The 14,470-nt window shown below is 41.3% G+C and overlaps 1 protein-coding gene across 1 annotated transcript in view; it reads right to left on the bottom strand.

Annotated features, from left to right (window-relative positions):
- The window catches only part of MAP3K20 (mitogen-activated protein kinase kinase kinase 20), a 183,197-nt gene that overhangs the window by 11,841 nt on the left and 156,886 nt on the right, over positions 1–14,470 (bottom strand). Inside the window, exons 16-17 of the mRNA XM_007458847.1 lie at positions 4,149–4,265; positions 1,518–1,592 (exon numbers count right to left, since the gene is read on the bottom strand). Coding sequence (XP_007458909.1) covers positions 1,518–1,592; positions 4,149–4,265 — 192 coding nt within the window. The remainder of the gene's footprint in view (positions 1–1,517; positions 1,593–4,148; positions 4,266–14,470) is intronic.

The following is a 14,470-nucleotide window of genomic DNA, read 5'->3' as shown; positions in this document are numbered from 1 at the left end:
GGAGCGGCTGGGCCCGTGAGCCATGGCCTCTGAGCCTGCGCGTCCGGAGCCTGTGCTCCGCAGGGGGAGAGGCCACAACAGTGAGAGGCCTGCATACCGCAAAAAAAAAAAAAAAAAGGCCACACCCTGGCAGCTCAGAAGACCATCCCAATGCAGCAGCGCACAAAGTCCCACTCCAGGCTGACTTCCCTCACCTTACTGCTAGGAAGGGAACAGATAGAACAGGAAGAGTGGAAACTGTATTCACAGTCAGAGGACCTGGGTGTGACTCCACCGACTCTCATTGACTACCCCAAACCTCGGGACCGCCTTTCATCTCTCTGAGCCCGTTTTCCCTAGCTGCCAGGTGAAGACAATGCTCCCTATTTTTGATTATTTGCACAAGGTTAATGAGATAACACAGGTGTAAGCTCCTCTTACAGTGCCTAGGTCATGGCAAATAGTTATTAAGTGTTTCTTGGGTGAATAAATGAGTGAATGAATGAGGGCATGTCCTATTAAGGGTAGCTGCATACTAATATCTCCATGGGTGCCAAGACTCTGCTATAACTGTTTCCCTCCACCCGGTTCCCCCAGGGTTTCTCTACCTCGTGAAGCAGATTTTCCCACCACCATGAAGACCCTGCTGATTTTAAAAACATTATTAGATCATTTAAAGCAGCAGACTACTTAAAACACCCACTGGCTTCCCATGGTGCTTACAGTAAATCCAAACTCTTCACTGCGGCTCCGGAGGCTCTAGGCTCGGCCCCGCCCACCTTCTAGCCTTGTCACGCCCTCTGTGCTTCAGGAACTTGCACTTGCCCTTCCTCTGCTGTTCCTTGTTGCCTCCCCTCAGAGGAGGAGCCTTCCCTCACCACCCAATCTAATGCCCCGTGTCTCACTATTTTCGGGTTCTCACTTATCACTCTGAGATTACTTATTTATCATCTATCTCCCCCCCACTGGAGTACATATAAGCCTCGAGAGAGTAGAGATTTAATCTATCCTAATCACAGAACGTTACTCGTTGGTAGGTATTTGCTAAATATATGAATTTTAATTTTAATAGCACATTTTTCTAAAGTACATGTTTTTCTATTTTTCCACTTATAAAATATGTGGAGTCTGGTTTTGATAGTAGACCCCCCCTTATCCCCAGGTGGTAGTAGAAGTTGCACTCTGTGAAGAATTGCTGATCTACCTTCACCCCTAGACTCTAAGCACCAAGAAGGCAGAGCTCTGTTTTGGTCACTGTTCCGTATCCCCAGTACCTCACACATGCATACGTGGTATGCAGAAGGTGCTCAATCATTAACTGATGAATGAACGAATGACTACCTCAGTCTTTAGGCAAGTGTATCCCATTCTCAATCCTTCCCAACACTTGGTTAGAATAATTGTATTGATCTTCCCATACTCATGTTGGTTAAGTAGTTTCTCTTCCAATAAATTTTAAGAACTCTGAGGGAGCAAATACATCCCTACGGAGAAACTGATGGTGAAGCCAACAGGTGCCCACCCCCTGCCAAGCTTACCTCATATGTGACTGTGCATTCTACAGTCTGATTTTCCGTTATTCCTATAATCCACTTCTCCATTACAAACGGGGGCTGAAAAAAACAAAAGTTAGGATGGGTGTAGTGCCATCATACAGCCTGCCCTGCTAGAGCGCAGGTTTCTTGGAGGCCAGCTGTGCCGTACACAACTGGCAAATAGGGCGTGATTCAGGTTATCATGAAAGCCATGATGTCAGATTATTAGGAAACTCATGTTGGTTCACATGTGATTACTCACAACATGCTAATGTCTAATGTTTGGGGGTTTGGTTTCATAACATATCCTTCCCTATGTTTGTGAACAACTAATTTTGTCTCCCACAATCTTCTCTTTTCCGATACATCACTCAATCCAATCATTAGGTCGTTAACTCAAGCTAATGTCTGGAAGCCTCAGCGGAAAGCTTTCTCACCATTAAGAGAAAGCCTTAACAACCTTAGAAGACCCTAAAGTGACTTTTTTGGGTGCAAGCAGTGGCTGGTTTAGCGGCTTCATAACCACCCTGCTATCAGGCCACCCGGCAATGCTGCAGGTGCAAATGAAACTGGCAAGACATTTCTCCACTATATTAAAATAAATGAGTAATAAAGAAGCCTATGCCTTGGATCCTATTTTAAGTTTGATGAAAATGGTCTTTGTTAGAAGTGAATCTCCACTCTCTTCCCACCCCCCAACCCATCATTCCAGGTTTAGGGCTGCAAATGACTGACTGGCCATGAGATAGGCACAAAGCAAATGTGGTAGAGATTTAACTGGGCTTTTTTTTTTTTTATCAAGAGAAAAACAAAGAGATTTTTATTAACATGTATACCTCATGTATACACAGGAGATAGATACCCAGGGAAAAATGAGTAACTCAAAGAATTCAGGATTAAATGCCATCTTTATAGAGAAAGGGGAAGAGGGGGATGTAGCCCTCTCGGAGGAGTGTAAATGATTTTTAGGAAAGGTGAATGGGCCCTCAGAGGGACAGCTGGGAGGTTTGTGACAAAGTTTGTCTGGGTATGGAGTCAACTTCTAGTCTCTCCTGTGACAAGAATCAATCTTCTCTGGTTTTTTTTTCTTCCTTAATTAGGATTTTTATTATTTCTGTTGATGTTAAAACGTTCTACAGATTTTGAACGGCCCGCCCCAATCCTGTTTTTCCCATAAGCCCTGTTAATGTTGCTGCATGATTTTGCAGAAGATACGGTTCCTCTAGAATGTCTATATGGCCTTAGAGCAGAAGCATCTGTATTCAGTTTTATAACTCCACCCCATTCTTTTTGTTCTGAGTGACTTCCTTCCGTTATCAGGCAATGACTTGCTTCTCAGTGACACTGAAGCCACTAACAACTGGCGGCAACCAGAGATGGCACAGGTGGGGAGGAAAAAGAAAGTGTATGTCCAGTCTCCAAGATACCAAAACACAGTCTGTCCCAACAGAATAAGGGAAAGGTGAAAGCCGATCATAAACTTTGTGATAAATAACATAACTTCCAGTTACTCAGGGCAATCCAACAAGGAATATGCATATGCTTCTAATTAAAAGGACTTGGGTGGTTAGCAACCTCATGCCTGGGAAGCGAACACATTCGCAAGTCTAATGCTGTGGCTTTGAAGACTCTTTGCACTTCCCCACTTGTGTTTGTACCATGGCTCTTTGCTGCCAGCCCCATTTTCCTCAATGAAACCAAATACACAGTCAAGAGTGTACTAGGGCTTCCCTGGTGGCACAGTGGTTGAGAGTCCACCTGCTGATGCAGGGGACACGGGTTCGTGCCCCGGTCCAGGAAGATCCCACATGCCGTGGAGCGGCTGGGCCTGTGAGCCATGGCCGCTGAGCCTGCGCGTCCGGAGCCTGTGCTCCACAACGGGAGAGGCCACAACAGTGAGAGGCCCGCGTACCGCAAAAGAGTGTACTAGAGTTAATGGCTATGTGACGTTTAGGGTGACTGTCCTATTGACATCATGGTTATTCACCTGAGTTGTTGACCTTCTACAATTGAAGCCTTATATGTATTTTTTCAGTATTATTGACAGATTTGAAATTTTCCATGTTGAAGAGAAGCTAAGCATTTCTCTAAGACTGTCTTCAGTGTTTTAATGGACGTGCTTGTACCATTGACCCCAACGTAGTAAGATGCTCTCTGGCCACTCCGGGAATTCATAGGTGTGAACTCAAGGGAGCCATGAAGACTTCAGCATGTGCTTCATGAATAATCTCATCTCAGTTCTTCCAGAAATTCAACACCACCAAGAAAGCCTTTCTCCTGACAAGTTTTTAAAAGTTGAAAATGACCCCAAATTCGAGGTAAACATTTACATCATTAGCATTTTCTTTCCTTTAATAAATGACGGAACACACATAAAGAAATGTAGAAGAAAGTTAAAAAAAATTAAACAACACGTTTTTGTAGTACTTTTTAGTTCACACAGCTTAAGTGGAATTTTAACAAAAAACTATTATGATCTCAATCTGCTAAATAAAATGTGCCTTTCAACAGCCAGCTTGAGGCTGAGCTGATATGAGCATCACAGGCACAAAAGCACGCTGCTGGGGTATTTTAATGTCTTTGTTTGATATCTGTGAATTCAAAAAAGCTTTTAAGCAGTAAATAGAACTCTACCTTTGTCATCTTTAAAATCTCTGCATCAGGCAGGTTAGTGTTGAATGTCACATCTTTGATGTAGGTTATTGCAATTTCATCCCCATCCATTTCCATATACATTTTCCACTTACAGTCCTGGAATTAAAAGAAAAATTATAGAATTTGAGAAAGTAAAACAATTTTTTTTTGTCTCAATGTTTTATAACACATGACGTATTCTAAACGAAGTATTTACTGGAGTGTTTTTTTTTTCTTTATCAATAAAAGGACATGAAATTAGATCTCTTTCTATATCTAAATAATCCCCAGGTGGGGCAGTCTTGAGACACCATTTATCCATCTAAATGTTCTATTATAGGAGTTGCAAACTCCACACCCTAAATGAGCAAGGTAGATAAAAATGAATAAAGCCAGGCAGTTTCATTACAGAGCCTTAAATTGTAATATTTCAAAATAGACCCACTGAGTTTACATATTAAACATTGTAGGGATATTTTTCCATTGACCCAAAGAAATGTGGTCTTCCCACTTTTTTTGAAATATAAGTCCCTCTGGATCTACCTTTCACTTTTCCAGTGTTGGTAATGACATGGGTTCAAGAAATAGCTCCCTTTCTTCTTAACAGCAAATGTGAGGATGTACGGCAATGCATAACTGGCCCAAGCATTGCGGGGGAGGGTCAGGGGAAGGGTTAAGGGACTCTTGGGATCTAAAGGGCAACTGCCCTAAAGGGACAGCCACCACTCGGCTTCTGTTGATTGTTCCCATGTGGGAATATGAGTCTAGTCTTGCTAGGTCCTTTAATGATTTATGAAAAGTTAGATATCTGATTCTTGTATGAAACCTCTTGATTTTTTAAATGATGGTATGTTAATTAAATTTTCAGTAAAACCACGATGTAATGAAAGAGTGCTCTACATCATTAGTCACCAGGGGAATGTAAATTAAAACCACAATGAGATAGCACTATATACATACCAGGTGGCTAAGACTGATAACATCAAATGTTGGCTGTGATTTGGAGCTACTGGGTTGTTGGTTGGAGTGTAAACGGTAAAATCACTTTGGGAAAAGTTTTGGCAATTTATTATAAAACTAAACATATATGTACTCTATGACACAGAAATTCTACTCCTCAGTATTTACCCAAGTAAAATGAAAAAAGACTTGTACAGTATTCTTCTGAGCAGCTTTGTCATAATAGCTAAAAAACTGGAAACAGGCCAAGTGTTGACCAACACTTTCATAGAATGGAATATACTCAGCAATACAAAGGAACTAATTATTGATGCATGCAACAACACGGATAAATCGCAAAAGCATTATAGCGAGTGAAATTTTGTATAAAAAGAACAAACTAAGGCTTCCATTTACATGAATTTCTAGAACAGACAAAACCAATCTACAGTGGAAAATATTCAGAAAAGTGGTTGCTTCTGCAGATGGGGACTGACTGGGAAGGGGCATGAGGGGACTTTCTGGAGATGCTAATGCTCTATAGATAGTGGTTTGGGTTATATAGGTATATGCATTTGTTAAAACTCAGCAAATGTATACTTCAGATACGTGCATTTCTTACTGAACTCTAGTATATTGAAGTATTTAGGAGGAAGTGTACTCGTATCTGCAAATTACTTTGAAATGCATCCAAAAATAAAGATTGATAGATGGTTAAGAAGATAGAGGGATGGACAGATATGTAATAAAGTAAGTAGATCCTGATGCTTGAATCTAGGAGTTGAGTATACAAGAATTCCTATAAAATTCTTTCAACTTTGCTCAAAAATTTATATGAAAAATTTAATAATAAAAATGTTGGGGTATAAACACTGTGTATGCAATTAAAAGGAAAAAGAGACCCATGTCTGTGCACCAAATTTGACCCCTGCATCATAAATTCATCTTCTTTCTTATATTCTTTGAAGAATGAAGGATTCTGAGAGATTAAGGATAAAGCACTGACCACCTTACATGCTGAAACCAGAACAGGCTCTCACACAAGCAGACCTGGAATGTTCCCTGAGCAAGCTCGGACACAATTATTATGGAAAAACGCTAACAAAGGGGCTGCTGAAAACCTGTTGGCTTCAATAGGAAGCTGGGGGCGCCCCATGTTTTAGGAAAGCTTCTGGACAAATTGCAGAACCAAGAAGGGCCCAGGCCTGAAGGGAGGGCCCCTCTTTGCCCAGCCACATTCGCAAGATGGAGAGCCAATTAGTGAAGGAAAAGATCTATTCAATAACGTGAAAAACTAGCTCTTGGCTAACACAAGTCAAATTAGTCGCTCAGAATTGACAAATCTTTCAGTATTTCTTTGTTTTGGAGCCACTGCTACCCTGGCAACGTGAGCCCTGAGATAACTGGCCAGGATAATTACCCTTTGGAGTCATGACTGCTCTTCTCTGAAATAGCAAGAGCCTCCTCAAGGCAGTAGCTGGAATAAAAAGCCTTAGAAAAGACAAGTTTACTTAGTTCTGTTCCTTGTGCCTGGCAAGTTTTGGAATGAAGTTAGTCAAAAGCAGTTAAAAGACCTTGAATTGTGGTGCAAATGCCCAGTCCCCTCTGCTTCACCTTCGTGACCTCGGGCCCCAATCAGACCCTGCCAGGACAGGCTCAGGGGAGCTCTGCGTGGAGAAGGGTCTGACTGGTGGGAACCCAGGCTGTGGAGTGCTTTCGGCATCTTGCTGGGTACTTACACTGTGCTCTTTTATTTGATATCCATAATGACCATGCACGTTAGCTTTATTTTCCCATCAGGCAAGTGAGAAAAATGAGGCTTAGACAGATTAAGGAATTTTTCTAGGTTTTCCTAGCCAAGAAGTGGTGGAGGTGGGATTAGAAAAGCACAAGGCTGGAGACCTCCCTGGTGGTCCAGTGGTTAAGAATCCGCCTTCCAATGCAGCAGACGCGGGTTCGATCCCTGGTTGGGGAACTAAGATCCCACATGCCATGGGGCAACTAAGCCCGCGCACCACAATTAGAGAGAAGACCCAACACAGCCAAAACTAAAATTAAAAAAAAAAAGGCACAAGGCTGCTTGGCTCCAAAGTTGGAGGAGATACTAATAGGGAAGGGCAACGGAGAGGGTGGCAGGACAGACTCATTGGATGGTTGACAGAGCTCCAGAATGGGACCAGCTATTAGAGGAGCAGGACCAGAGAAGACTTTGCTAATACAACCAAAAAAGCAAGTGGTCACAGGTCCTCCCCTAAGCCCCAACTTCTTTGTTTCCTCAAAGTCCAATGTGGAGAAACAGGTTCTAGATATAGGGTTACAGACCTTTTATTTTTTTAATTCTTTTCCTCTTAGCTGAAAGAAAGCCTTTTACCTGACCCATAAAAGAAGCTATCTTCTACAGAAGCCATAAAACTATCATCAGAGAAGTGATAAGAGGGGCATTATTCATTCATTAAAAAGTAGGCATTGATTGTTACACAGACGGGAGAGAAAGAAAGGAAATATGCAGCGTTCGCCCAAATTATTAATTTAATGTGTCAAGGCCCTGATGTAACTCCTGGGTATTTTCAGGGTATGTATGATTTTATTGTTGTCTAGTTAAGAAAAGTAATCTACAAATAAAGTAATGGAATTCTTTAAATTCTGCTCAATTTTAAATTACCCTAAGGTACTCCTGGCATTTCTGTTACTCGGTGAGCCAAAGGTGTCCAAAAGCATTCTCCACAACTCCCAGGACTTAAACAACTTATTGAATTCCACAGGACCCCACTGCAGACGGGATGCCGCAGTGTACGGAGTTCTTAACCAACTGATCACTGGAAAGGTTTTCATATGAATAAGATGAATTAACTCATCAATAATATCACTAAAAATAACAATTGTGCATATTTATGAGCCTAAAGTAGAATTTTACAAGCACAATTGCTAGCTTTTCAGTTTCTTGGTAGTGATACGGACCAGATAGTGGGAATAGACCCTGATTTAAAAACCATTCACTTTTACCAGGGTGAACTATTGATTTTGGCTTGATGTGAATGACAGAAATGTGGGTATTGATTTTTGAATGGGAAACATTCAAGAGTTACTTTGAACGTCTGCGAACAACTCTTGATCTTGACAGGCAGAAATCAAAAGCAGACAGCTCTGTATTCTGAGAGAGCCCATGGTGGCCCTGAAGGACTCCTTTTCCAAAACAATTTCACCCCTGGCAGTCTGCAGTGGTTCTGTTATTCACTCATTTGGTTTAAGGTGCTGAGGATTCCTATTAAAATGGAAACAATATAGGAAAGGATCATCATTGAGCCATTACTGGGGGAGCAAGACAGGGGTGAGGCGAAAGATCACAAGTTTAAAGTGCAACCACCTGAGCTGGAATCCCAGTTTTGCCACTTTCCCCACAACCTCAGCCAAGTTATATAACCTTTCTGAATCTTAGTGTTCTTTAATGACGAGTGGATGGTTGTATTTGGACTAAATGAGATAATGTAAATAAAGTACCCAGCACTGTGCCAGAGCCAAATTAGGAGCCCCCAAAGAAGTGATTACTATTGTTACCAATACAGGTCACCAACAGAGCTCCGATCTGTTATTACATCAGCCAGCCCATCATCTAGCAGCCATCTAAGAGAATGGGCTAGAAGGTGAGTGAGGCAGGAAGGTTCGAAGAGTGTCTAGAATAGGGACCTGGCCAGAGTGGACAGGCTGGATCAAAGCATCTTCCTTGGGCAGGAGTTTGGGGATCCAGAGGGCACTGACTGACACTGGTGCCGGGGACTGATCAGTGTTGGAAAAAAGAAGGTGCAGCCAAGTGGCGACACAGCAAAGACTGCCTTTATGAAACACGTAGAAGGAAGAAACTTACATCATCTTACATACATGGATTAGATAACACCAATACTACCCTTTCCTGTTTCAACAGATCCTGATGCAGCCCTACCAACAGAAACCAGCAGATGTCCGGAGGGATAATGGCTGTGAAATGTGACTGACAGCCAGAGAGCCTTATCTTGGATGAGGACACTAAAGCACAGAGGGATGAGGTAATTTGACCAAGATCACACAGAGAGCAAGTGGTGGGGTTCAGAACTAAACCAAGGGGGCCCACTGTGCTATGAAGAGCAGGTTTCCCCTCTGACTTTTCTGAATCCTGAACTTGCCCTGTTATGGGTTAACAAGAGTAAGAATTGTAGTACTTTCCACCTTCCAAAGTCAACGAGTAGTCCAAATTATCCTGGTGAGCTCCTTTATAGGACTCCACGGCAGAGACTGAAATACCGAGTCCCTCCAGTAAGTCCAACATAGTCAATTTCCCCCTCCTTTATTGAAAAAGATCATTGTTAAAAGTGTATATGGTGCCATTCCACTGTTTGTAAGCTCCTTTTCTTGAATGATTGGGCCAGGATCTGGAATCACAAACACTTCCCTCCAGTCCTGGCTTAGGCTTTGTGGCTCGGCAGGACGGCCACTCTCCAAAGCAGAAACAGCCTTCTCCCATCTGTTTGCACAAGCAAAATCATGGGGCAGGTCCTGACTACCATGGATTTTTTTATTTCATAACTAGATTCCCACCCAAGAGGACAGTCCCACTTTTCAAATTTGTACCTTGCACATCTCTAGGGAGTGCTAGTTACTAATCTATAGGGAAAAGGCTATCCAAACCTTTCTACTAGCTAGACAATCTGCCCCTCAGTGCAAATCCATAAGAAACAGATGGGATTCTGTTGGGGAGAGGGGAATTTTTGCATTGGAAACTGATGAAAAAAATGACAGTTCTGTTGAGTGCCCAGGATATGTACCATTTCAGCTGCTGAAATACCTGGATGATTTTAGGAGCAAGTGTGTGGTTAATGGAGGATGAGAAAGCATTCCGTTTGAACTGCCTCAGCATTGCCAATTACATGAAAAAATTTTCTGAATTAAGATTACTGGCCAAGTAAAACAGAAACTCTTACACTGTGAAGTTAACATCCTAAACAACACTCAGTTAATGCTAAATTAAATATCTCTTTGTGAGAAATCACTATTACATTCTCTGCAAGCTGTTAAAAATTCTCTGGAGTTGCAGGCTAATACATGGGATGCCAAACATACACATCCCTTCTCCCTTCCATAAAAAGAAAAAAAAAAGAAGGAAAAAAAAAAAAAAAAGGAGGAAGGAAGAAAATAAATAAAAAAAGAACTAATCAAGATAGAAGTAAATTTTCTAAATAGAAAAAGTGACTGAAGTTAGCACAAAAATTATACTTAAATATTATTTTAAGTTCTGGGCAATTCAGAAACAACAACCTCTCTTTCTATTTTTTTTTTCCTACCAAGATTTTATTGCAAACATGAACATTATAGATAAACCTTTAAAAATCTAGGGCCAAGATTATTTAGGACATTTGAGAAGGAAACAGACCTCCACATTCGGCTTTCAGGCTCCTATAGATGATCATTACCTGAAGGTTACAGACATTAACATTTTTTTAATGTATTTTTTATTGAGGTATAATTTGCACGCAATAAAATGTACAGTTTTTTTCTTTTCTTTTTTTTTTTTTTTGCGGCCACACCACTTGGGCATGTGGAACTTCCCCAACCAGGGATCAAACCCACACCCCCAGCAGTGGAAGCGTGGAGTCTTAACCACTGGACCACCAGGGAAGTCCAGTGTACAGATTTTTAAGTGTACAGCTCAATTAATTTTAACAAATGTGTACACCAATGTAATTACCCAAACAGGTAAGATATTCCACTAGCCTAGAAAATTCTCTCATGCCCTTTCCCAGTTGATAACTCCTCCACAACCAGGGGCATCCACTGGTCCAGTTTCTACCACCCTAGATTAATTTTGCCTGCTCTAGAACTTCACAAAATTGGGATTTTGTAGTATGCATGTGTACGTGTCTGGCTCTTTTCACTAGGCATAATGTTTTTGAGATTCTTACTTAATCCCCACAGGCTTACCCTGTTATAGATAGCACTGCTCCCACGTTACAGATGAGCAGACTGAGGCTCAGAAAGTGTAGAGGTTTGCAACAAGTTAACTTAGCTGCACTGGGCATGCCCAGTCTAACGGAGGGGACACTGGTTTTTAAAATCCCCATCACCACCCTACCCGTTCCCCATGACCAGAGAAAAAGTAAAATCACCAGAGAATGCCCAGGATTCTAGCAAAGAGGTCCTTCCACCTTAAAAAAAAAAAAGGCCTGTACTGGGGAAACATTTTAAAATCTAAAATACAGAGGTCAGAATAAACTTTTTAAGATTCAAGAGGGGGGGAATAAAGGGAAACAGTCTCATAGCAGGCGACTGACTATTTTGAAATGTAAGAAGTCATACAAGATGAAATAAAAATACGATAGAAATGTTGGTCATGCTGGTATTAAAAGTAGTAAGATGTTGATGATTTAGGCCTCCGAAGGCTCCTTTACACGCGTTGCTATTATCTCGCTCAGCTGCTGAAACCTGCTGTTTTAAAGGCAGGAGAGTGGAACATCCCGAGATAGCACCTGGGTTATTTATCATTATGTATAACCCTGGTACACTCTATTTTATTATGCTGCCTTTAAAAGGAAGATAATGCAAGTATGGTTAATTTGTTTCTCTTCTTTATCTATACAGTGTCGTGACCCATCACGGCTTTGTCTCACGAGATTTGTTTTTCAACCCAGAAGAAATCCACAAGAAACTCTCCCTAAAAATTCCATTAATAACCTCTTTCAGCGCATATAGGTTGCAGGGTCTGGAACTAAGAATGTTTTAATCTCTCCAGCAAAACAATGTCTCATAATGATGTACAGGACTATTGCTGTACTGATGAAGAATCATACATAATTCAGCACCTTTCACTTGGCACCACTGTGATGTCCTCATTAGCCGTGGCTCACAGTGTCTGTCAGATGGTGTCCATGTGAACGCAGGCATTATATTGTCTTTGAGATGTGCAGCTGCTTCCATGACACTGCCAGTATATAAAAACATGACGCCAGTTTGTTTTATTTAGTGCTAAACCTTCCAGTTTGTAAAAACAAGGCTGACACAGAGCCTGACATGAGGCAGTGAAAATAATTAGCTCTCATTTTCTCAGCCTCCTATTTCCTTCTCCCTGCTGTGTTCTCTTTCCACTAAACCACCACATGTCAGTCGAAATGGGAGGCAATTAGTGGGCTCATTTCAGTCCCCACAACTGTGCTGAAAAGAAAGTATTTATGATGGCACAATGAACAGCTGAAAGATTAAATAACATTTGCCTTTTGAAAAGAAAATGACTTCTAGCTAAATGGGCAATTTTTGATTATTCTCAAACAAGCTTAGAGTAGTTGGTTTTTAAAATACAAGAAAGGAAAATGAGTCATTTTTAGGTGAAAGAATCAAATAAAACTTGACACAGTAATGCAAATAACTGATGTTTTATTGCAAAATATGTAAATGCGTTATACCCTTAACAATGGCTTGTGTCTAAGGTCAGGGCAGACTGGTGCCAACTAGACACCAGTGGAGATAAGGTTGTTCTATTGCCTTCTGGGGGGTTGTTATTTGAGTTATGCTTGAAAAAAGGACTTTAGGGATGATGTTAAAATAAAGTGAAACAAATCAAGTGAGATACACTTTCATATGATGCATCACACACTTGACTACCTGAAATGGTTCAGATGTTAGTTGATGTGTTTGGAAAGGGCTTCTTTCTTTCTTTATTTTTAAACTGTATTTGAAATTGGGAGGTACAAGGTATTCATCTTGGAGAAAAAGAATAGTAGGTCTTCCTCTTGATTTTTGAATAAATAAGAATCTATTCTATCTCAGGCTGGGTTTCTTAACCAATATAGAAAGTGGTCTCGCTTACCTAATTACTGCTTAAATGTTTTTAATACAGGGAAATGGGCTGCAAATAAACTTTCACCCGGGACCTTCAAAATACAAAAACAGCTCTTCTACCTATTAAATTCTTCTCCTACCTCCCATGTCTCCAGAAATGACTCTAAGAAATACAATTTTTCTTTCTTTTTTTTAGAAATAGAGTTTTTGGAAAAAAAAAAAACCCTAAACTGTCCTAGTTAGCAGGCATTGTTTATTCTCAATCCAAATCCTAATGTTGATGTGGTTGTCACACATCTTTGCTTTCCTAACATAGTGCTTTTTTTTTTTTTTGTGGTACGCGGGCCTCTCACTGTTGTGGCCTCTCCCGTTGTGGAGCACAGGCTCCGGACGCGCAGGCTCAGCGGCCATGGCTCACGGTCCCAGCCGCTCCGCGGCATGTGGGATCCTCCCGGACCGGGGCACGAACCCGTGTCCCCTGCATCGGCAGGCGGACTCTCAACCACTGCGCCACCAGGGAAGCCCTAACACAGTGCTTTTAATTTCATTCCAAATAATCTGTTCTTTTACAGTTGATTATTTCCAAGATCTAATTTTTGGTTCAGAATACACAAGTCACTGTGAGTTATCATGGCCTTCTCTCTGCAGAACTTACAGTGATTCCCAGAGACTTTTCAAAACCCGGTACTAAAAGCAACGATCTCTGTTACTATCAACAACTGCGCCTGTCATCATAAAGTTGCCAGTGATGGCTGTTACAACCGTTTTAAAAGGCAGTCACAAATTTAAGTTCTGTTTCTCTGTTTGTATAATTATATTCTTACTTCCTACAAACTCAAATCCTAACTTGTGGTTCATACACTGTGGTCAGTGTAGCTGTATGAGCCAAAAGCCACCCAAGGGGATCTAAGCCAACAATGGGTTCATTGGGAGCCTGGAACACTCTCTGAGCTAACTACGCATTTTAATATAGCTGGAAACCAGCAATAATGTGTTTGCAATTTATTTAAACCTATGTTTCATCAGGTATACTTCCTTGCTACTCATGATTTTGAAAGGAATTCATAATCTTGATTAAGAAGACTAAGAGGGATCCAATCTGTGCTGGAGCCAGCCCCCATGAGCTGATTGCTTTCATCTCTTCCCAACTTCAAGTTCGGTGATGTCACATTGGCAATTTGAAATTGGCCACGGTAGGAGTATTGACGACATGGAAAGCTGCAAACACTACAAGTCAGGGCTGTTTCCCCAGTTATTAGACATTTTCTGGCAGGCCATTTCTACACATGACTATCAACCCATCAGCAAGGATGTACTGGACGCCTCTCCCAGTTTTGTTTTAGTTCTATAGGAGGCTGCCTGACCTGTTTGACGAAGCCCATCGCCAACGCGAATTGGAAATCAGCAGCAAGTCATGTAGTCAAATTCTGAACTGCATTTGCTCCTTTGCTGTCAATTAAAATTTGTATTTCTTACAGAACCCTACCATTGCAAGCTTATATACTGAGGCACACAAACACATGTGTGTGTACATGTATCCTTCCCCCAAAAAATAGTTGGTCATGGGAAATAAACTTCCCTAC

This window comes from Lipotes vexillifer, unplaced genomic scaffold, assembly GCF_000442215.2.
Source record: "Lipotes vexillifer unplaced genomic scaffold, Lipotes_vexillifer_v1.1 scaffold1306, whole genome shotgun sequence".
Lineage (NCBI taxonomy): Eukaryota > Metazoa > Chordata > Mammalia > Artiodactyla > Lipotidae > Lipotes > Lipotes vexillifer.
Note: the sequence above shows the minus strand (reverse complement) of the source record. Positions and strands in the feature narration are given on the sequence as shown.